General features: G+C 43.8%; 1 protein-coding gene across 4 annotated transcripts in view; it reads left to right on the forward strand.

The window, feature by feature from the left end:
• The window catches only part of LOC140196863 (transcription factor COE3-like), a 498,386-nt gene that overhangs the window by 408,554 nt on the left and 66,266 nt on the right, over positions 1-23,566 (forward strand). For all 4 annotated transcript variants that reach the window (XM_072256750.1, XM_072256751.1, XM_072256752.1 and 1 more), the window contains exon 11: positions 22,018-22,106. In XM_072256750.1, the coding sequence (XP_072112851.1) occupies positions 22,018-22,106 (89 nt within the window). The remainder of the gene's footprint in view (positions 1-22,017; positions 22,107-23,566) is intronic.

The following is a 23,566-nucleotide window of genomic DNA, read 5'->3' on the forward strand; positions in this document are numbered from 1 at the left end:
TGCAAGGGAGAAAGTTTAGAATTTTTACCCAGCAACGTGGTCTTGCGGGCTGCCCCACATCCTTAGGTTGTAAAACACAGAACATTACAGCACAGCCATTTGGCACAACGTGCTGTGCTGAACTTTAGAGTCAGAGACTCATAGAATGATAGAAAAGTACAGCAGACAAACAGACCTTACAGCCCGTCTAGTTAGTGCCGAACCATTTAAACTGCCTCCTCTCATCAACCTGCACTGAGATCATAGCTCTCCATATCCTGCCATCCATGTACCTATCCAAACTTCTCTTAACTGTTGAAATCGAGCTTTCATGCATCGTGTGTGCTGGCAGCTCATTCCACACTCTCACAGCCTCTGAGTGAAGAAGTTTCTCCTCATGTTAACCATATAACCATATAACAATTCAGCACGGAAACCGGCCATCTCAGCCCTTCTAGTCCGTGCCGAAATTTTACTCTCACCTAGTCCCACCGACCTGCAATCGGCCCATAACCCTCTATTCCTTTCCTGTCCATATATCTATCCAATTTAACTTTAAACAACAACATCGAACCTGCCTCAACCACTTCTGCTGGAAGATCATTCCACACAGCTACCACTCTGAGTAAAGAAGTTCCCCCTCATGTTACCCCTAAATTTTTCCCTTTTAACTCTCAACTCATGTCCTCTTGTTTGAATCTTTCCCACTCTCAATGGAAAAAGCCTATCCACGTCAACTCTATCAATCCCCCTCATAATCTTAAACACCTCTATCAAGTCCCCCCTCAACCTTCTATGCTCCAAAGAATAAAGACCTAACTTGTTCAACCTTTGTCTGTAACTTAGGAGATGAAACCCAGGCAACATTTTAGTAAACCTCCTCTGTATTCTGTCAATTTTATTGACATCTTTCCTATAATTTGGTGACCAGAACTGTACACAATACTCCAAATTTGGCCTTACCAATGCCCTATACAATTTCAACATTACATTCCAACTCCTATACTCAATGCTCTGATTAATAAATGCCAGCATACCAAAAGATTTCTTCACCACCTTATCCACATGAGATTCTACCTTCAGGGAACTATGCACCATTATTCCTAGATCCCTCTGTTCTGCTGCATTCTTCAATGCCCTACCATTTACCATGTATGTCCTATTTTGATTAGTCCTACCAAAATGTAGCACCCCACATTTTTCAGCATTAAACTCCATCTGCCATCTTTCAACCTACTCTTCCAACTGGCCTAAATCTCTCTGCAAGCTTTGGAAACCTACCTCATCATCCACAATGCCATCTATCTTAATATCATCTGCATACTTACTAATCCAATTTACCACCCCATCCTCCAGATCATTAATATATATGACAAACAACATTGGACCCAGTACAGATCCCTGAGGCACACCGCTACACACCATCCTCCAATCTGACACAGAGTTATCCACCACTATTCTCTGGCATCTCCCATCTAGCCACTGCTGAATCCATTTTATACTTCCATATTAATGCCTAACAATTGAACCTTCCTAACTAACCTTCCATGTGGAACCTTGTCAAAGGCCTTACTGAAGTTCATATAGACAACATCCACCGCTTTATCCTTGTCAACTTTCTTAGTAACCTCATCAAAAAATTCAATAAGATTTGTCAAACATGACCTTCCATGCATAAATCCATGTTGACTGTTCCTAATCAGACCCTGTCTAACCAGATAATTATATATACCATCTCTAAGAATACTTTCCATCAATTTATCCACCACTGACATCAAACTCACAGGCCGATAATTGCCAGGTTTACTCTTAGTACCCTTTTTAAACAATGGAACCACATGAACAATACGCCAATCCTCCAGCACCATCCCCATTTCTAATGACATTTGAAATATTTCTGTCAGAGCCCCTACTATTTCTACACTAACTTCCCTCAAGGTCCTAGGGAATATCTTGTTCGGACCCAGAGGCTTATCCACTTTTATATTCCTTAAAAGCCCTAGTACTTCCTCTTCTTTAATTGTCGTACTTTCCATAACTACCCTTCTCGTTTCCTTTACCTTACACAATTCAATATCCTTCTCCTTAGTGAATACCGAAGAAAAGAAATTGTTCAAAATCTCCCCCATCTCTTTTGGCTCCGCACATAGCCGTCCACTTAAACTTTTCTCCTTTCACCCTTAGTCCATGATCTATAGTTGTAGTCCCACCCAACCTCAGTGGAAAAAGCCTGAATGCATTTACCCTATCTATGCCCCCTATGATTTTGTATAACCTACTCTTAGATCAATCTAACACTTGCATCCTACGTAGCCCACTATTTTTCTATCATCCATCTAAGATTTCTTAAATGCCCTTAATGTATCTGCCTGTGATCTTGCGTTGGTTGTTAATGTAAACACTTTTCACTGCATGTTTTGATGTATCTGTGATAAATAAATTAATCTGAATCTAAATTAGAGATAAAAAGAAACCCAACCCCATCTATGCTGACCAAGGTGCCCAGCTAACCTAATGCCATTTATCCATGTTTGGTGCATATCCCTCTAAACTAAGGGTTCCCAACCCAGGGTCCATGAGCCTCATGCTTAATGGCATTGGTCTATGGCATAAAAAAGGTTGGGAACCCCTGCTCTAAACCTTTCCCATCTGTGTACTTTTAAATGTTGCCATTTACCTGCTTCAACTATTGTCTGTAGCAGCGAGGTCCACATACGCAACACTGTGTGTGTGTGTGTGTGTGTGTGTGTGTGTGTGTGTGTGTGTGTGTGTGTGTGTGTGTGTGAATAAGTTGCCCATCAAGTCACTGTTAAGTCTTTCCCCTCTTCCCTAGGACACTTGTTCTTGGATTGTTTTCACTGGGGGAAGAAAAAGATCGTGTGCATCTCTGCATGTTTAAAGATACAGCATGGAATGGGTCCTTCTGGCCCAAGAGCCCCCACCACACAGCAACCCACCTATTTAACCCTAGCCTAATCACAGGACAATTTACAATGACCAATTAACCTGTTAACCTTCACGTCTTTGGATTGTGGGAGGTAACTACAGCACCCGGACCAAACCACATGTTCACCAGGGATGGGGAAGGGGGGAATTGAACTCCGAAATGTAGTGTCGCTAACCATGACACCACCGGGGAGCCTCATTTATCTTTTTGATATCTATGCAGTGTACAAGACAAGCTTTCCACTGTAAATTGATGATCAAAGTACGTATATGTGACCATATACAACCTTGAGTTTCATTTTCTTGCAGGCATTTACAAGAAAATAAAGAAATACAATAGTATTTATAAAAAATTATACATAAATACAGGCTGACAAACAGCCAATGTGCAAAAGAAAGCAAATTATACAAATAATTTTAAAAAAACACTGAAAACATGAGCTTTAGAATCCTTCAAATTGAGCTTGCATGTTGTGGAATCAGTTCAGAGTTGATGTAAGAGGTTATCCATGCTGATTCAGGAGCCTGATGGTTGTAGGGTAATAACTATTCCAATATCAATACCCCTCATAATTTTACACACCTTAATAAAAAAAAACTCATTTTCCTATGTTAGAAGAAATGAAGTCCCAACCCGCTCAACCTCTCTCCATAACTCAGGCTCTTGTGGATGTGGTGGCAGCTTCCCCCCCCCCCCCAGACCATTGAAACATCACTCTATTATATAGCAGCTTGAGATCCCTTTTATACAGATTGCATGGCTCCTATTGGTTGAATGTTAGCAAATGAGAATGGGAAAAGTTTATTACCTCATCAGAAGGAGGTTCCTCTGACTGCAGCTCCCGTTCAGTGCCAGGCAATCAGGTTCAGTCCTGACCTCCAATATTGCCTGCATGGAGCTGCCTGCAAATACCTGCCAGAAAATGAATCTCAGGCTAGTATATGGTGACATATACATAATGTCTATCAACAGGACTTGTCAGTTGGAATCTTATTCGAGGGACTGAGTACAAAAATCCAGCATTGGGTGGCATTAAATCTGTATAAAATGAATTGAAATCTGATCTTCATATTCTGTGTAGAACTAAATATTTTGTGACATGCTAGCCTTCCTTTAGTTGTTTCATTTCTTAGATCAGATCTAGAAGGTTGTGGAAGAGATTGGGAGCCTTTCTCAGGTGAAGGTCAATCCCTCAACCACAAGACCATAATTGTATAAGATATAGGAGCAGAATGAGGCCATTTGGCCCATCGAGTCTGTTCCACCATTTCATCATGGCTGATCTATTTCTCTCACAGCCCCAATCTCCTGACTTCTCCCCGAATTCGTTCATGCCCTGACTAATCAAGAATTTATCAACCTCTTCCTTAAAAACAGCAAATGACTTGGTCTCCTCAGTTGCCTGTGGTAATGAATTGCACAGATTGACCACTCTCTGGCTAAAGAAATTCCTCCTCATCTCTGTCCTAAATGGACGTCCCTGTATTCTGAGGTGGTGTCCTCTGGTCTTAGACTCCCCCACCGTAGGAATCATCCTCTCCAAATGTACTCTACCAATATCACTAGGGCAGTAAAAGAAAATAAAAGAAACTGCAGATGCCATAAACATAGAACAGGGAACAGTGTAACACAGTACAGGTACCTTCGGTCCACAGTGAGGTGCTCAAAGTTCAAAGTAAAATTTATGATCAGAGTACATACATGTCACCACATACAACCCTGAGATTCTTTTTCTGCTGACCTTTTCACCTGCGCTTGGCTCAGTCTGACCCTTCCCTCCTACATAGCCCTCCATTTTGCTGTCATCTATGAGTCTATGTAAGAGTTTCTTAAACGTCCTTAATGTATCTGCCCCTACCATCACCTCTGGCAGCACAGACCATGCACCCACCACTCTCTGTACGAAATTCTTACTTCTAACGTGCCACCTATACTTTACTCCAGTCACATTAAAAGTATGTCTCCTCATATTAACCTTTCCACTCTGGGAGAACAGCTATGGCTGTGCACTCCATCTATGCCTCTTACCATCGTGTACACCTCTATCAAGTCACCTCTCATCTTCCTTCGCTCCAAAGAGAAAAGCCTTGGCTTGCTCAACCTATCCTCATGACATGCCCTCTAATCCAGGCAGCATCCTGGTAAATTTTGTCAGCAACCCCTCTATAAATATTCCACAAACTTCCTATAATGAGATGACCAGAGCTGAACAGAAGAATGGCCTAAACCGGGTTTTATAGAGCTGCAATATTACATCACGACTCTTGAACCAATTCCCCAACTGTGCCTTCTGAAGCACTCTATCAACTTGCATAGCAACTTTGAGGGGTCCATGGACATGGATCCCAAGATCCTTCTGTTCCAACGCACTGCTGACAATCCTGCCATTAACCCTGTACTCTGCCTTCAAGTGTATCATTCACACGCTTCAGGACTGAACACCATCAGCAACTTCTCAGGCCTATCAATGTCCTGCTACAACTTTCTACACTATCCCCAACATCATCAACTTTTGTGTCATCTACAGACTTACTAACCCACCTCTTCAACTACAGTACTGTGCAAGTCTTAGGCACATCAGTATAGCTAAGGCGCCTAAGACTTTTGCACAATCCTGTAGTAATTTTATGTATTGCACTGTAATGCTGCTGTAAAAATAAATCATGACATATGTGAGTGATGAAAAATCTGATTCTGATCTGGGTCTCTATCATGGATTGAGAGTGGGAAGGGGGCAGGGAGAGTGATTTCATGGTTGAGAAAAGGGGAAGGGAGAAGGGAGGGAGTAGGAAGCACCAAAGAGACATTCTGTAATGATCAATATACCAATTGTTTGGAATCAAATGACCTTGCCTGGCATCTCAGGTCTAGGTGTGTCTGTACCCATGCCCCTGGCACTCATCTGCCACCTGTCCCACACCTCTCTCCTGGCACTCCACCCTCATCATCCACGACATCCTTTGCTCCTACAAACTTGCTTTCTGCTCCATGTTGACAAATACAGTACTGTGCAAAACTCTAAGGCACCCTAGCTATATATATATGTTCCTCAGACTTTGCATAGTACTGTAAGTCATAAAAATCATGAAGAGAAGAATTCCCAGAACAGATTCCAAATCCTAAATCTAAAGTAAAAGCAGAAAATGTGGAAGACAATAAACAGATTGGGCAGTATCAGTGGCAGGAGAAACAGAGTTAATAGACAATAGACAATAGACAATAGGTGCAGAAGTAGACCATTCGGCCCTTCGAGCCTGCACCGCCATGCTGAGATCATGGCTGATCTTCTACTATCAATGCCCGGTTCCTGCCTTTTCCCCATAACCCTTGATTCCTCTATCCATAAGATACCTATCTAGCTCCTTCTTGAAAGCATCCAGAGAATTGGCCTCCACTGCCTTCTGAGGCAGCGTGTTCCACACCTTCACAACTCTCTGGGAGAAGAAGTTCCTCCTCAACTCTGTCCTAACTGACCTACCCCTTATTCTTAAACCATGCCCTCTGGTACTGGACTCTCCCAGCATCTGGAACATATTTCCTTCCTTTATCTTGTCCAATCCCTTAATAATCTTATATGTCTCAATCAGATGCCCCCTCAATCTCCTTAATTCCAGCGTGTACAAGCCCAGTCTCTCTAACCTCTCTGCGTAAGACAGTCCGGACATCCCAGGAATTAACCTAGTGAACCTACGCTGCACCTCCTCCACAGCCAGAATGTCCTTCCTTAACCCTGGAGACCAAAACTGCATACAATACTCCACATGTGGTCTCACCAGGGCCCTGTACAAATGCAAAAGGATTTCCTTGCTCTTGTACTCAATTCCCTTTGTAATAAAGGCCAACATTCCATTAGCCTTCTTCACTGCCTGCTGCACTTGCTCATTCACCTTCAGAGACTGATGAACAAGTACTCCTAGATCTCTTTGTATTTCTCCCTTACCTAACTCCACACTGTTCAAATAATAATCTCCCTTCCTGTTCTTGCTCCCAAAGTGAATAACCTCACACTTATTCACATTAAACGCCATCTGCCAAGTTTCTGCCCACTCACCCAGCCTATCCAAGTCACCTTGAATTCTCCTAACATCCTCATCACATGTCACACTGCCACCCAGCTTAGTATCATCAGCAAACTTGCTGATGTTATTCACAATGCCTTCCTCTAAATCATTGATGTAAATCATAAACAGCTGTGGTCCCAATACCGAGCCCTGTGGCACCCCACTAGTCACCACCTGCCATTCCGAGAAACACCCATTCACTGCTACCCTTTGCTTTCTATCTGCCAAACAGTTTTCTATCCATGTCAATATCCTCCCCCCAATGCCATGAGCTCTGATTTTACCCACCAATCTCCTATGTGGTACCTTATCAAATGCCTTCTGAAAGTCAAGGTACACCACATCCACTGGATCTCCCGTGTCTATCTTCCTGGTTACATCCTCGAAAAACTCCAATAGATTAGTCAAGCATGATTTGCCCTTGGTAAATCCATGCTGGCTCAGCCCAATCCTATCACTGCTATCAAGATATGCCGCTATTTCATCTTTAATAATGGACTCTAGCATCTTCCCCACTACTGATGTTAGGCTAACAGGGTGATAGTTCTCTGTTTTCTCCCTCCCTCCTTTCTTAAAAAGTGGGATAACATTAGCCATTCGCCAATCCTCAGGAACTGATCCTGAATCTAAGGAACATTGGAAAATGATCACCAATGCATCCGCAATTTCCAGAGCCACCTCCTTTAGTACCCTAGGATGCAGACCATCTGGACTTGGGGATTTGTTAGCCTTCAGTCCCATCATTCTACTCATCCCCGTTTCCTTCTTAATGGTTCAAACTAAGATGCCTCATCTGAAGTTCTGACTAAGGTTCTCCATTAAATTTCTCCACATATGATACCTGATCTCTTGAATATTTACAGCATTTTCTGTTTGTTTTATCATTGTTAGAGATATTGCTTTATCACCATCCAATTGGTAATATTTATGAATGCGTTAGACACCAGAATCTTCTAGATTCGATCCAAGAACACAGACAGTTAAAGGAAGGCTAACAAGTCACCATAAGAGATAAGAGCAGAATTGGGCCACTTGCCATTCTGTACTGCCATTCCATCATGGCTAATTTATTATCCCTCTCTACCCCTTTCTCCTGCCTTCCACCCATAACCTTTGATGCCCTGACTAATTATGAACCTATCAGCTTCTATTTTAAATATATCCAATGACTTTGCCTCCACAGCCATCTGTGGCAATGAATTCCACAGATTCACCACCTTCTAGTTGAAAAAAATTCCTCTTCATCTCTCTTCTAAAGGAACATTCTTGTATTCCGAGGCTGTGCCCTCTGGTCCTAGACTCCCCCACTATAGGAAACATCCTCTCCATGTCCACTCTATCTAGTCCTTGCACTATTCAATAGGTTTGAATGAGATCTCTCCTCGTTCTTTTAAACTCAACGTGATTAAAGGCCCAGAACCATCAAATGCTCCTCACCAAATATTTAATTGTATGCTTTTGCTTCCTGAGTCGCCTCAGAGAATATGTAGATCAGACTTCAATTTGTTTTAAACCAAATTTTTGTTTGCTTTGTAAAGGATCTTTATTTTTAAATCTTTTCCCAACGTTTTTCAGAGAGTAAATTTTATCTCTGCAAACAGCATTTCAGATTCCAATCTCTTTGTGTCTTCTTGCTGAATCATGACTCTTTGTCACAATCTATGCAGTACTTGAAGGCTTCAAAATTACTCCGTGATCTCTTAATGAGTTTGCAAAATCTTTCTAATCACCATTATCAAAGGCATTAAATCAGTGTCAATCTAACGGGTTAATGACTTAATTAAAGTTGCAATCAGAGGAATTTTTTCCCCACTCTGTGCATCCCCTCACAATTAAACTAATTTCCATCCCATACTATTTTATGTTTCTCTCTCTCTCTTTCTCTCTTCTCTCCACTACTGTTCTTCTTCTCTCCCTCTCCACCCTCACTCTCTCTCTCTTGCTCTCTCTCTCTCTCTCTCTCTCTCTCTCTCTCTCTCTCTGCCTCAGAAGGCAGTAGAGGCCAATTCTCTGGATTCTTTCAAGAAAGTGTTAGATAGAGCTCTTAAGGATAGTGGAGTGAAGGGATATGGGGAGAAGGCAGGAAGGATACTGATTGTGGATGATCAGCCATGATGACAGTGAATGGTGGTGCTGGCTCGAAGGGCTGAATGGCCTACTTCTGCACCTATTGTCTATAGTCTCTCTCTCTCTCTCTCTCTCTCTCTCTCTCTCTCTCTTCTCTCCACTACTTTTTCTTCTCTCCCTCTCCACTCTTTCTCTCTCTCCCCACTTCTTTCACTCAAGTTCAAGTTCATGTTTAATTGTCATTCAACTGTACGTGAATACCCATGAATACTGTCAAATAGCGTTCCTCTAGGTTCAAAGTGCAAAACATAGTACCAACAGTTATACCCAGCACGAGACATGTATGGCACATATAAGCTGCCAGTAAAACATACAGTCACACTAAAAAATATATGATAGCCCAAGTACCTGAGTGACATGTCCTATAACCTGATGGTGCAGGGGTGTTATCAGCAAGAATAAGCAGTTCTCAGCGGTCCGCAGACAAACGTATGCACTCAGTCGCTCCTCTGAGTAACTGAGGTGAAACACACCACATGGCATCGTGGTTTAGAGGGTCGAGAGTGAACAAATCAGAACAGTTAGATACTCACTCTTGTGAGTAGCTACACACTGCACACGTTCCTCTCTACATCAACAGTTCTTCATCAATGAGAGATTTAAAGATTCAAAGTACATTTGTTATCAGGGTAGTTATGCAGTATACAACCCTGAGATTTGTCTTATTGCAAAAAGGCACAAAACAAAGAAATTCTATGGAACCCATTCAAGGAAAACCTCAAACACCTAACACACAAAAAAAAACAAATCGTGCAGTGGCAAAAAAATGAATGAATAACACCCAGAATATTAAATATCAAACTGCAGAGCCTCAGTTCATTTCAGTTCAATTTAGTGACATTCGTTGACTGCTGACCTTAGAGCCAGTCTGCCCCAATCAAAATCACGCAAAATGGCAATAAAAAAAGGAGAAACCAGAGACCAGAAACACCATAAGATATAGGAGCAGAATTAGGTCATTTGGCCCATCGCATTTGCTCTGCCATTTCACCACGGCTGATCCATTTCCATCTTACCCCCAATCTCCTGTCTCTTCCCCATATCCCTTCATGTGCTGACTAATCAAGGATCTATCAACTTCTGCCTGAAAGATAGCAAACAACTTTGCCTACACAGCCACCTGTTTGGGCAACAAAGTCCACAGATTCACCACCCTCCTGCTAAAGAGGTTCTTTCTCATCTCTGTTCTAAATGGATGTCCCTGTATTCTGAGGCTGTATTCTGGACTTTGTTATGTACCCCATAACAGGTTAAGGAACCAGCAGAAATGGAACACACCTGGAGTCTGGTTTTGCTGTTAACTAATGCTATTTTATTAGTGACTACATAATAAAGTAACATAAAACCAGATAAATCAAACAGGTTAGCAGAGAATATGCATATATATAGGGGTGGAAATACAAAACCCAAACTTCTTCAAGCTTAGGTGATAATTGATACAGTCTTACGATGGTAGGTAAACAAAGTCAGTTTAGTTCCTGTTATTGACTTGAGTAGAATTGAGGAGAGAGAGAGAGAGAGGTGTTTTTTGTCCTCGTAACCCGATGCCGTCGATTCTTCCCATTGTCCTCCGAAACTTCTAAGTTAGCCAAACTTGATCAACTTAAGAGCGCCGTCTTCAACTGATAATCTACCAACCCAGGCGAAGGTTAGACACACTGGTAGACGCCACAGGGTCGATCTTTCACGCATTAATAATCACAGATCGATTCCTCTCAGTCGATCCTCAGTCCCACACTCATGGGCACCTGAAAAGGATAGTGGTAACTTCACCACACCTCAGTGCATCTGCGTGTCCTGTGAAACAAGCAACTACGCTGGTTTAAATACTGTTGTGCTGAACGCCAGCTGTCCATCAAGTAGCTCCTCCTCTCTCTCTCTCTGTAGGAACTCAGAAGCTGGCAGTGTCCTTGCAGAAATCCCAAACAAACTGTGAGCAGTCTTCACCCCTCTCTCTGTTTGTGTTGTACAGCTGCACGCTCTCTCTCTCTCTTTTTAAAGGCACAGTCCATAATGAGTATCTCAGGACATCGTCACAACTTAGACTCTCCCACCATAGGAAGCATCTTCTCCACATCTACTCTATTGAGACCTTTCAATACTCAATAAGGTTCAATGTGATCCCTTCCTCCCTTCAATCTTCTGAATTCCAGTGAGTACAGGCCCAGAGCCATCAAATGCTTCTAATATGATAGGCCTTTCAATCCTGGAATCATTTTTGTGAACCTCCTTTGAACCTTCTCCAATGTTAGCACGTCCTTTCTTAGATAACTGCTCACGATACTCCAAGTGAGGCCTCACCATTGCCTTATAAGGCCTCAACATTACACCTTTGCTTTTATAACGTGGACTGCAGAATCCTCTGAAAACGGGTCCAATCCACGAACTGTGCTGATCAAACTTGGCCCGAGATCCAAGACTCCTGCACCCTCCTCTGGCAGCAGCATGAGTGAGAGGGCCGCAGGAAGAGTAAGGTTCTGAGAAACAAATGCAGGGAATTGTGTACACAGCTTCCCTTCCATGGACTCTGTCTGTATTCAAGTTCCTATGAGTGAACATGATCAACAGCCTCCCATGGTCTAACTATGTAGATGCCACAGCCAAGAAAGCACACCAATGCTAATACTTTCATAAGACCATGAGTAATAGGAGCAGGAGTAGGCCATCTGGCCCGTCGAGCCTGCTCCGCCATTCAATAAGATCATGGGTGGTCTGGCCATGGACTCATCTCCACCTACCTGCCTTTTCCCCATATCCCTTAATTCCCCTACTATGCAAAAATCTATCCAACCTTGTCTTAAATATATTTACTGAAGTGGCCTCCACTGCTTCATTGGGCAAAGAATTCCACAGAGGGTGGGAACCCCTAGTTTAGAGGGATTTAGGTCAATCACAGGCAGATAGGATGAACTCAAGTGTGCATCCTGGTCGGCGTGAATGGGTTGGGTTGAAGGGCCTGTTTCCTTGAGGTATAATTCTAGGAGTTAACAGGGAATCAGAAGAAACAACACAGGGGGGCAGGAGGAGCAGTGGGAGGTGCTTTGGGGTTCTGTCACTCATTCTTTGGGGCACTCCTCTGTTTTCCTGGATGTTTGCGCAGAAAAAGAATTTCAGGATGACTATTGTATACATATCTCTGACATTAAATGTACCTATTGAATCAGGCCTTTGGCTCATCTAAGAGCATAAGATATAGCAGCAAAACTAGGCCATTTGACCCATTGAGTCTGCTCTGTCCAATGACTGGGCCTCCACAACTGCTTCTGGCAAAGAATTCCACAAATTCACCACTCTCTCTTTAGTCTGTGTTGAACTGTTACCCTGCCTATGGTGTCAGTAATGAAATTATTAAATTTTGGAGCAAGTTTGAGGCATTTTTCTGACCTACTTTTGTTTCATTTTACTGTGCCAGATAGACAAGGCAGTGATTTCAACAATGTCACGTTCTCTTCCACCTTCAGCTGAAGCAATGTGCTCAATTCTAGAACATGGGACAGTTCAGCCCCACGTCAAGCTCTTTCAGTGTTGTGCCGAACTAATTAAATTGGTAATCAAACACCTCACTAAACTTATTCTTTCTGCCTACACAGCATCCATATCCCTCCACCCCCCCGCCACCATTCTCTGCCTCATCTAAGAGTCTCTGTAGTATTTGCCTGTATCACCAACTCCTGGCAGCACATTCCAGGCACCTGCCACTAGCTCCACTTTCAACTTAAGCCCCTCACCCTCCAGCATTAGACATTTCGACACTGGGAATGCGATGCCAGGTGTCTATCTATGACTCTCGCGATCCCTATCGGCCTCAATCGGGTCTCCTCTCAGCCTCCGCTCCTCCACACAAAACAACCCAAGTCTGACCAACCACTCCCGGCGGCACACACCCATAAATCAAATCAATCCAGCCAGCCAAAGGTTAGGTTAACCTTACTGATTTTGCATCAGATCAAATCAGTGAAGACTGCGCTGGGCAAGTGCCCGAGTGTCGCCGCTCTTCCAGCTTGTTAGTAACTGCGAACAAAGTCACTGAGAGACAGTGAAACCAGTGGATATAGAAGTGCCTCATTCAGCATTCGAGACACTCATGGAAGAAGAGACCTGCTTGACCCAATGTTACCTGACATTCTCATTCCCTAAAGATCAAAGGTAACAGCAGGGCAATTCTATAGTTACAAAGCTTCCTTTGAATTACGTATAATTTTCATACACCTCCTTCTGCGCACACACACTCTAGACACCCAAAATGAATGTTAATCCCCCTACTGACCCCAGGCCGCATTTATGCATATGCATTTTAAATTCAATCTGCAAACCACATTCAAATCTGAAGATAGGCTGCTGGTGATATTAATATTTGCTATATACCCGAGAGGCTCCATATGTCACTACTACAGAGCGTGACGACCCTGACTTACACGAGTCCTGGGCTCAGCTGGCTCCGGCTGACAGTACCCTGTATGGGCCCCTATCCAGGGTTACGGATCCCACTGCCTTGTGGGTATCTTCGGGAGAAGAGAAGGCTGAGGAGTAAACCCTACACAAATCCGGAGTGGAGCCCCTAAGGCGGTTGGACGACGTATCACGTCACCTCCCGGCAGCTCCTGCAGCCAAGCTGATGCCAAATGTACTGCTTCGCATTCCTTTGAACCACATCCGCGAGGCCGAGGGGGGGATATTGATGTCTGGGCAGCCCAGGATCTCCATGTTCATCGCCCAGGTCTGCGCCCCAAAGTACGCATCCATTGTCTAGTTATACAGACAGAACCATTAAAATAATTAACATACCCTAACCTCAGAACAGGCACCAACATAACATGCCCACAACTTACTAACCCTAACCGTGCATCTTTGGAATGTGGGAGGAAACCGGAGCACCTGGAGGAAACCCGCGTGTTTATGAGGAGAATGTTTAAAATCCTTACAGGCAGTGGCAGGAATCTTATAGCTGGCTGCTGTAAAGTGTTGTGCTAACCACTATGCTACTGTGCCTCCCAGCTTCCCAGTAAACTGCTCCTACATTTCTGAAGGTGACAACTTAGGAGGAAGACAGCGAGAGCTGGAAATGAGGTCAGCTAACAGACTGGCAATAGATGATAATGGTGTCATTTGAGCTTGTTAGGTTTAATCTTAGATCACAATCTAAACTAAATTACACTGGAGTGTGACCAGGGATCATTAATATCTCCATATTGACAGGAAGAGAGTAAAACTGAGCAAATAGGATTCAGACCAAAACATGTAAAAATGTGCCGATCTGATGACCAAGCAGATGACACAGCAGTGTCCCCACTTCCTGGGAAGATTGAGGCAAACAAGGCTGCCCCACCCCCCCCATCTTAGCTGCATTTTATCAGAGCATCATTGAGAGTGTTCTGACAAATTGCATCTCCATCAGGCACGCGAGCAGCTGAGTATTGGACCGGAAGTCCCTACAAAGGGCTGTGAGGACAGCTGAGAGGAACACAGGGGTCTCCCTGCCATCCATTGGGCACATTTATCAGGAGCGTGGCCTACGCAGGGCCCTTAGTATTATCAAGGATCCCACCCATCCATCCAGCATCCTCTTTGACTTTCTACCATCAGGTGGGAGACTCCAGTGCATAAAGACAAGAACAGTCAGGATGGGAAACAGTTTCTTCCCTCAGGCCACTAGGCTTCTGAACTCCCTGCCGCATCACACTCAAACTGTCACTGGCTAGTCTAATCTGTACCTTAGAATATTTAATTTATGCTCTTTAGTTTGTTTATTTATGTGTAATCCATCTGTAGATTTCATCATTTTACCACTGTGCTTTACACTCTAGCTCAGAGAAACATTACAAACACAAGGAAACCTGCAGATGCTGGAATTTCAAGCAACACACATCAAAGTTGCTGGTGAATGCAGCAGACCAGGCAGTATCTCTAGGAAGAGGTACAGTCGACATTTCAGGCCGAGACCCTTCGTCAGGACTAACTGAAAGAAGAGATAGTGAGAGATTTAAAAGTGGGGGCGGGGGGGAGATCCAAAATGATAGGAGAAGACAGGAGGGAGAGGGATGGAGCCAAGAGCTGGACAGTTGATTGGCAAAAGGGATATGAGAGGATCATGGGATGGGTGGCCCAGGGAAAAGGAAAAGGGGGAGGGGGGAAAAAGCCCAGAGGATGGGCAAGGGGTATAGTGAGAGAGACAGAGGGAGAAAAAGGAGAGAGAGAATAAGAATGTGTGTATATAAATAAATAACAGATGGGGTATGAGGGGGAGGTCCGCCAGAGAAAGCAGGATCTCCCAGTGGCCACACATTTTAATTCCACGTCCCATTCCCATTCTGATATGTCTATCCATGGCCCCCTCTACTGTAAAGATGAGGCCACACTCAGGTTGGAGGAACAACACCTTATATTCTGTCTGGGTGGCCTCCAACCTGATGGCATGAACAGACTTTTCAAACTTCCGCTAATGCCCCACCTCCCCCTCATACCCCATCCATTATTTATTTATTTATATACACACATTCTTATTCTCTCTCGCCTCTTTCTCCCTCTGTCCCTCTCACTATACCCCTTGCCCATCTCTGGGCTTTTCTCCCCCCCCCCCCTTTTCCTTCTCCCTGGGCCTCCTGTCCCATGATCCTCTCGTATCCCTTTTGCCTATCACCTGTCCAGCTCTTGGCTCCATCCCTCCCCCTCCTGTCTTCCCTATCATTTTGGATCTCCCCCTCCCCCTCCAACTTTCAAATCCCTTACCCACTCTTCCTTCAGTTAGTCCTGACGAAGGGTCTCGGCCCGGAGCGTTGACTGTACCTCTTCCTAGAGATGCTGCCTGGCCTGCTGCGTTCACCAGCAACTTTTATGTGTGTTGTCAGAGAAACATTGGCTTGTTTGATGGTATACATGTACATAGTTAAATGACAATACACTTGACTCTACTTAAAGAAGATTCAAATACCTTGTTACTTTAAACAAAATATGTTTAACTTTTTAAAAAATTTAGATCCATGTTTGTTGGTGCCATGGGAGCGTAGCTGATAGTGCGACGATATCACATCTCAGGGTGTTCCGGAATTCAGATTTCAATTCCGGCACCATCCGGAAGGAGTCTGTACGTTATTCCCGTGAACAGCATGGGTTTTCTCCGGGTGCTGTGGTTTCCTCCCACAGTCCAAAGACGTACCGGTTGGTAGGTTAATTGGTCATTGTAAATTGTCTTCTTAAAATTAGGCTGGTGTTAAAATACATGGGTTGCTGGGTGGTGTGGTTCATTGGGCCGGACGGGTCTGTGCACTTCTAGATAAATAAATGTTTAAGGCGGAAGTATAAAAACATGATTAACAAACACTTAAGAGAGTAGCAGACATCTGCTGTAGAGACTCAGTGAGTCAAGCGACATCTGCGTGGGAGAGAAAGGAATTACATTTGGTAAATTGGTTTATTATTGTCACATGTACTGAGGTACAGTGAAAAGCTTTATTTTGTACGTCATCCATACAGATCGCTTCAGTGCCACTGTGCACTGAGATACAAACACGTGAAAACAGCAATGCAGAATGAAGTGTTACGTTGAGGGAATGCAAGAAGGTGCAAGGTCATAAAGGGGTATGTTACGTTAGGGGTGACCTTATTGTATTAGGCAGCGGTCCCCAACCACCGGGCTGCAAAGCAAGTGCTACCGAGCCACGAAGAAATGATATGATCTGGCGATATGAGTCAGCTGCACCTTTCCTCATTCCCTGTCACGCCCACTGTTGAGCTTGAACGCACACGAGGTCATTACCCGCATGTCATCCATGTCAGCGCGGGAAGAAGATCAACTCCTTGAGCTTGCAAGTGACGGTGGGCTGAAAAGTATGTTTGACATAACATCTCTGCCGGCATTCTGGATCAAAGTCAAGGCTAAATATCCTGAGATAGCCATGAAAACACTGAAAACGTTGCTTCCATTTCCAACATATCTCTGCGAAACGGAGTTTTCTGCAATGAATGCAATGAAAACCAAATTGCGGAATAGACTGGACATAAGGAACCCCCTTCGAGTATCGCTGTCTCCCATCACCCCTCGATAGGACCGTCTTGTTGCAGGAAAACAAGCCCAGGTCTCCCACTGATTCAGCGATATTGGTGTGTTGCAATGATTTTATATGTTCATACGGGGAAAATATGTGCTGTGTGTTTAATATCCAAACGTTGCTTAAAATGTTATGATGCTATTGACTTATAAGTGACTTATATAACCATATAACAATTACAGCACGGAATCAGGCCATCTCGGCCCTTCTAGTCCGTGCCGAACGCTACTCTCATCTAGTCCCACCGACCTGCACTCAGCCCATAACCCTCCATTCCTCTCCTGTCCATATACCTATCCAATTTTTCTTTAAATGTTGATATCCAACCTGCCTCTACCACTTCTACTGGAAGTTCGTTCAACACTTACTTCAAGCTCCCCTGTCCTCCCCTGATAATTGACTTATCACTATATTCATGCGAGGAAGATATGCGCTGTGTGTTTAATATTAAATTCGTTAGATAAACCATTTTAGAAACGAAATTGAGTGTATTAGCCACTTATCACCGATACTCCGGTCGTGATTAACACCCCTCCCCCCCCGAACAGAATCGCTAAAAAACGATTTGTAGAAAAAAATCAGCACGTACACGCATGTGCATGTCACGCATGCGCACTGGTGCCCGCGCAAGGCTTTATGGTCATTGTAGTCTTTCTCGGGGGTAAACACAACGTATTTGACTGCTACTCTTGTCCATTGTCAACTCCCCACCCCCCCCAACCCCGATTGGCTGGTCCGCAAGTATATTGTCAATATTAAACTGGTCCGCAGTGCCAAAAAGGTTGGGGACCTCTGGTATTAGGGACCATTCAATAGTTCATAAGACTGTAAGACATAGGAACAGAATTAGGCCATTCATCCCATCGAGTCTGCTCAACCATTCCACGGTGGCTGACCTGTACATCCTTGGAATATGGAAGAAACCAGAGCACCAGGATGAAACCCATGCAGTCACAAGGAGATCAATCAAAAATAAGACTGTTAGGAAGACCCCCTGTATAATAAGATGGACTTTTTACCCTATCTTGTTGTCTGCCTGGCCTGCAGTTGCTCTGCAAAGGTAACACTTTATTCTGCAATATGTTATTATTTCTCCCTACACTACCTCAGCATACAGTTGTGATAAAATGATCTGTATGGATGGCTTGCAAAACAAAGTTTTTGCTGTAGTCAGTGCATGTAACAATAAAGTTTAAGGTTCAAAGCAAATTTATTATCAAAGTGCATATATGCCACCATATACAACCCCAAGATTCATTTTCCTGCAGGCATATTCAATGAACCCATAGAATAATATCTATAGCAGAATCAATGATAGACTGCATTACTTGGGCATTCAACCAGTGTGCAAAAGATAACAAACTGTGCAAATACAAAAAGAAAGAAAGAAAGAAGCAATAAAAATGAGAAACTCTGCAGATGCTGGAGATCTAAGCAGCATACACAAAATACTGAAGGAACTCAGCAGGCCAGGCAGCATCTATGGGAAAGAGTACAGTCAACATTTTGGGCTGAGAATTTTCATCAGGACTGATAAAGGGTTTCAGTCCAAAAGGTCGACTGTACTCTTTTCCATTAATAAGCAGTAAGTATTGAGAAAGTGAGATGAAGATTCCGTGAACCTGAATCCATTAGTAATTAACCAAATTACCAATTTGTTTCTAATGTCTCTGTGTAAGCTGTCATCAAGTCTATGAATGACTGCAAAATTGTTATACAGTGGGCAGTAAACAGAACTACCTAAGAGTACAATGGAATCCACATCAATTGGGGAAGTGGGCCAAAAAGCCACAGGTGGAATTTAACTTGGAGAAGTGCAAAGTTTTGCAGTTTACTACATTAGCCAGGGAAAGACTTACACCGTGAAATGTAGGGCCATGGAGAGGATTGTAGAACACAGAGACCAGGGGTAGTAAAGGTACTTGTGCCCTGATAGTGGAGCCACGGGTAGACAGGGTGGCAAGGAAGCCATTTGACATACTTGTGTGTTCATCAGTCAGGGCACTGAGTACAGGACACAAAAGAGACTGCAGTTGCTGAAATCTGGAGCAATGAATAGTCTTCTGGAGATATTCAGCAGGTCGAGCAGCATCTGTGGAGAGACTTCTCCCAGAGAAGCTGCTCAACTCACTGAGTTTGGTCAATACCTGGGTTATGACCAATGAAAAAATGGCTGGAGGCACTGAACACTTCAGTGCAAGGGTGTTTACTAGATGTGCCAAAAATCAAACTCTCAAAACTTAGCAAAAATAGTGAAAAATAAACTGTCAATATTTACAAAAAGATATCTACCAGAATGTTGGCCTTCATTGCTAGAGGGATTGAATTCAAGAGCAGGGAGGCCACACTGCAACTGTACAGGGTACTGGTGAGGCCGCACCTGGAGTACTGTGTGCAGTTCTGGTCTCCATACTTGAGGCGGGATATACTGGCTTTGGAGGCAGCGCAGAGGAGGTTCACCAGGTTGATTCCAGGGATGAAGGGGTTAACCTATAAGGAGAAATTGAGTCGCCTGGGACTATATTCTCTGGAGTTCAGAAGAATGAGAGGGGATCCTATAAAAACATACAAAATTTTGAAAAGGATAGATAAGATAGAAGTAGGAAAGTTGCTTCCATTGGTAGGTGGGACTAGAACTAGGGGACATTGCCTCAAGATTCAGGGGAGAAGATTTAGGACAGAGAAGAGGAGAAACTGTTTTTCCCAGAAAGTGGTGAATCTGTGGAATTCTCTGCTCAGGGAGGCAGTTGAGGCTTCTTCACTAAATATATTTAAGAAACAGTTAGATAGGTTTTTACATAGTAAGGGAATTAAGGGTTATGGGGAAAAGGCAGGTATATGGAGCTGAGTTTACAGACAGATCAGCCATGATCTTATTGAATGGTAGGGCAGGCTCGATGGGCCGGATGGCCTACTCCTATTTCTCATGTTCTTATGTTAAAACACAATAATAGCTCCATACTTATAACTTGTCCAGTGTGAACTCATGGCAGCCCCAATCTCTCTCTCCAACTGAGGGCAATTAGTTGCCTTTTTTTTTAACAATAGGACATACCATCTTTAATTACCAAAAAAGTTCACTTAAGACTGCACATGAATTAGTATATGACGCACTTCACAATGTAGTTAAAATCACAATAGAAAATAAACACAAGTATATACCCAGTATACAAACAACATATACACATTTATTCATTCCCGTTACCAAAAAAAATGGAATATTCCACTGTGTATGGTGGGAAAGGCACCATAAAACCAACTTCAGCGCTTCTGCTCAGATTAGGACCCATTATGAGAACATACGGGGAAAGACATTGACATGCACACACTCAGTGCAACGACAGCAGAATGACAAAGTAATGTTTGTGTATGCGTGCGTGTGTGTGTGTGTGTGTGTGTGTGTGTGTGTGTGTGTGTAAGGAGTGCATTTACTGAGTGCCACAGGATCCCCCCGCCCCGGAAGATTGTTTGGGATTTGGGACTTGCTGTTACAATTATATCAGGTCATTAGCGACATCACATTTGGGGTATTGTTTGCATTTCTGGTCACCTTACTATAGGAAGGATGTCATTAAGCTGAAAAGAGTGCACATGAGGATGTTAGTAGGATTGCAAGGACAGGAGAAGCTAGATACGCTGGGACTTTTTACCCCACAGCATAGGAGGCTAAGGAATCACCTTCATTATAAATTCATTATGGGCATAGATAAGGTCAGTGGCCACAGTTTTTTTCCCAAGGAGTGGTTTACTCCTGAAACCTTCTCCATTAATGGGTATAGCCACAAAGCAGTGGAGGTTTGCAATCAGAGTTTTCCTTCTAGATAAGCTGCCAGTCACAGTTGACGAGCCCCGTCTGCCTGAACCGACTAGTTTTAAGGCACCAGTAACCCACCTTTGCCCCTTCTCCTGCCAGTACAAATGGCTCTGCTGGGCTTAGTAGCTAGGCCACACACGAAGGCCAGGAGCTGGTCTTGGTTGTCAGAGGCAATTTGGCCCCAGGCCATTGGGAACATTTAATACGTAGTGGGAGTTTATCCCTACCACCACCCCCAGCTATGACAACCTTAATGACTTTATAGAAGGTTATAAGTTCCTTACAGGCATAGATGAAGTGGATGGTTGCAGTCCTTTCCCAAAGTTAGAGGGCATAGCTTTAAGGTGAGAGGGGAAGGGAGCTGAGGGGAAATTTTTTCACACAAGAGTAGTGGGTACATAGAACAAGATGCTCTTAAGCTCTAAAACCAGGTACGATAACAACACTTAAAAGACACTTAGACAGATGCTTGATCGGAATGGCTTAAAAGTATGCTAAATAAACCGGCAAATGGACTAGCTCAGAAGGACAGCGTGGCTTTTAGCATAATACTATTACAGTGCCAGTGATCTGCAATCAGTGTTCAATTCCTGCCATTGCCTATAAAGAGCATATACCTTCTCCCCGTGACCACACGTGTTTCCTCTGGGTGCTACGGTTTCCTCCTGCAGTCCAAAGACCTACGGGTTAGGGCTAGCAACTTGTGGGCATGCTATGTTGGGGCTGGAAGTGTGGCAACACTTGTGGGCTGCCCAGCATAATCCTCGCTGATTTGATTTGACACAAATAACGCATTTCACTTTACATGTCGATGATTCAATGCGCATCTAATAGCTCAGAAAGGACTAGTTGGGCCAAATAGCCTGTTTCTGCGCCGTATGACTCAATGACTCCATGATTCTGTGTAGGTGTTCAGAAAAAAGTGGCATCACGCTGTCTATGGTGGTCCTGTTGAAGACTCAGTGTTTCGCCATCCCTGACAGTGCCTGCTATTTGCTTACTGCTTTCTATTGAGTAATTTCTTGTTCCTCTCCAATTCTATAGCATTGAATGAACCCACCATTGACTATGGATTCCAGAGGTTACAGAAAGTGATCCCACGGCACCCTGGAGACCCCGAACGATTACCAAAGGTTAGATCTTTCTCTATTACCAATACTGAGATTTACAGAAGTCACAAGAGATAGTGACCATCAGTCACTGAGAAAACCTGGCATAAGGATATAAGTTGGCCAGTCGGGACAGATTGGGGTGGTGGTACAATTATAGGGAGATTGAAGAGAACATCGGCAACTGTTGGGGTAAAGTTGCGTAAGTGAGAAGTGGTGGTATATTTTCTGCAAGAAGGTGCTGGAGTCTAATGACTCATTGTAGGCTGCTTCCTGCAGGTCTGCTCATTACTGAGGATAAAATTAATCAATTCATTTGAACGTACCTTTGTGAATGATAACACCATGGGACCATAAGACACAGGAGCAGAACTACACCATTCAGCCCATCGAGTCTGCTTCACCATTTCATCGTGATTTATCATCCCTCTCAACTCCATTCTCCTGCCTTCTCCCTGTAACCATTGACAACCTGACTAATCAAGCACCTATCAGCTTCCGCTTGAAATATACCCAATGACTTGGCCGAGCCATCTGTGGCAATGAATTTTACAGATTTGCCATCCTCTTGCTAAAGAAATTCCTCCTCATCTCTGTTCTAAAGTAACATCCTTGTATTGTGAGGTTGTGACCTCTGGTTCTAGACTCCCCCTATACAGAAAACATATCTGTTCTACCAAGGTCTTTCAGTATTCGCTAGGTTTCAATTAGATATCTCCTTATTCTCATAAACTGCAGCAAGTACAGGTCCAGAGCCCTCAAACGCTCCTCATTCATTAACGCTTTCAGCCCCGGGATTATTCCTGTGAACCTCCTTCTGGACCCTTTCCAATGCTAGCATATCATTTCTTAGATCATCATCATTGTGTTCCCTGTTGCATGATCATGATTGTTCTTAGAATTTTTTTCTGCAGAAGTGGTTTGCCATTACTGTACCTTCTTCTGGGCAGTATCTTTATGAGACGGATGACCACAGTCATTATCAATGCTCTTCAGAGACTGCCTGCCTGGTGTCAGTGGTCGCATAACCAAGACTTGTAGTGTGCACCAGCTGCTCATACGACCATACACCACCTGTTCCCATGGCTTCCCATGACCCTGATAGTGGGGCTAAGTAGGTTCTACACCTGGCCCAAGAGTGACCTCGAGGCTAGAGGAGGGAAGGAGTACTATACATCTCTTTTGGTAAACATGTCTCCACCCCACCACCTTTTCTCATAGATATAGTGCCCAAGACTGCTCAGAATACCCGAAGTGCAGTTGGACCAATGCCTTAAACCAGGGGTCCCCAACCTTTTTTTGCCCGGCGGACCAGTTTAATATTGACAATATTCTTGCGGACTGGCCGACCGGGGTGGGGGGGTGGGGGTGTCCAAGTAGGGTTAAACTCACCTCAAGTTGTCTTTTACAGATAGGGTTGTCAACTTTCTCACTCCCAAATAAGGGACAAAAGTAGCAGTCAAATCCCAGGACACCTTACCCCA

Source organism: Mobula birostris, chromosome 4 (genome assembly GCF_030028105.1).
Source record: "Mobula birostris isolate sMobBir1 chromosome 4, sMobBir1.hap1, whole genome shotgun sequence".
Taxonomy (NCBI): Eukaryota; Metazoa; Chordata; class Chondrichthyes; order Myliobatiformes; family Myliobatidae; genus Mobula; species Mobula birostris.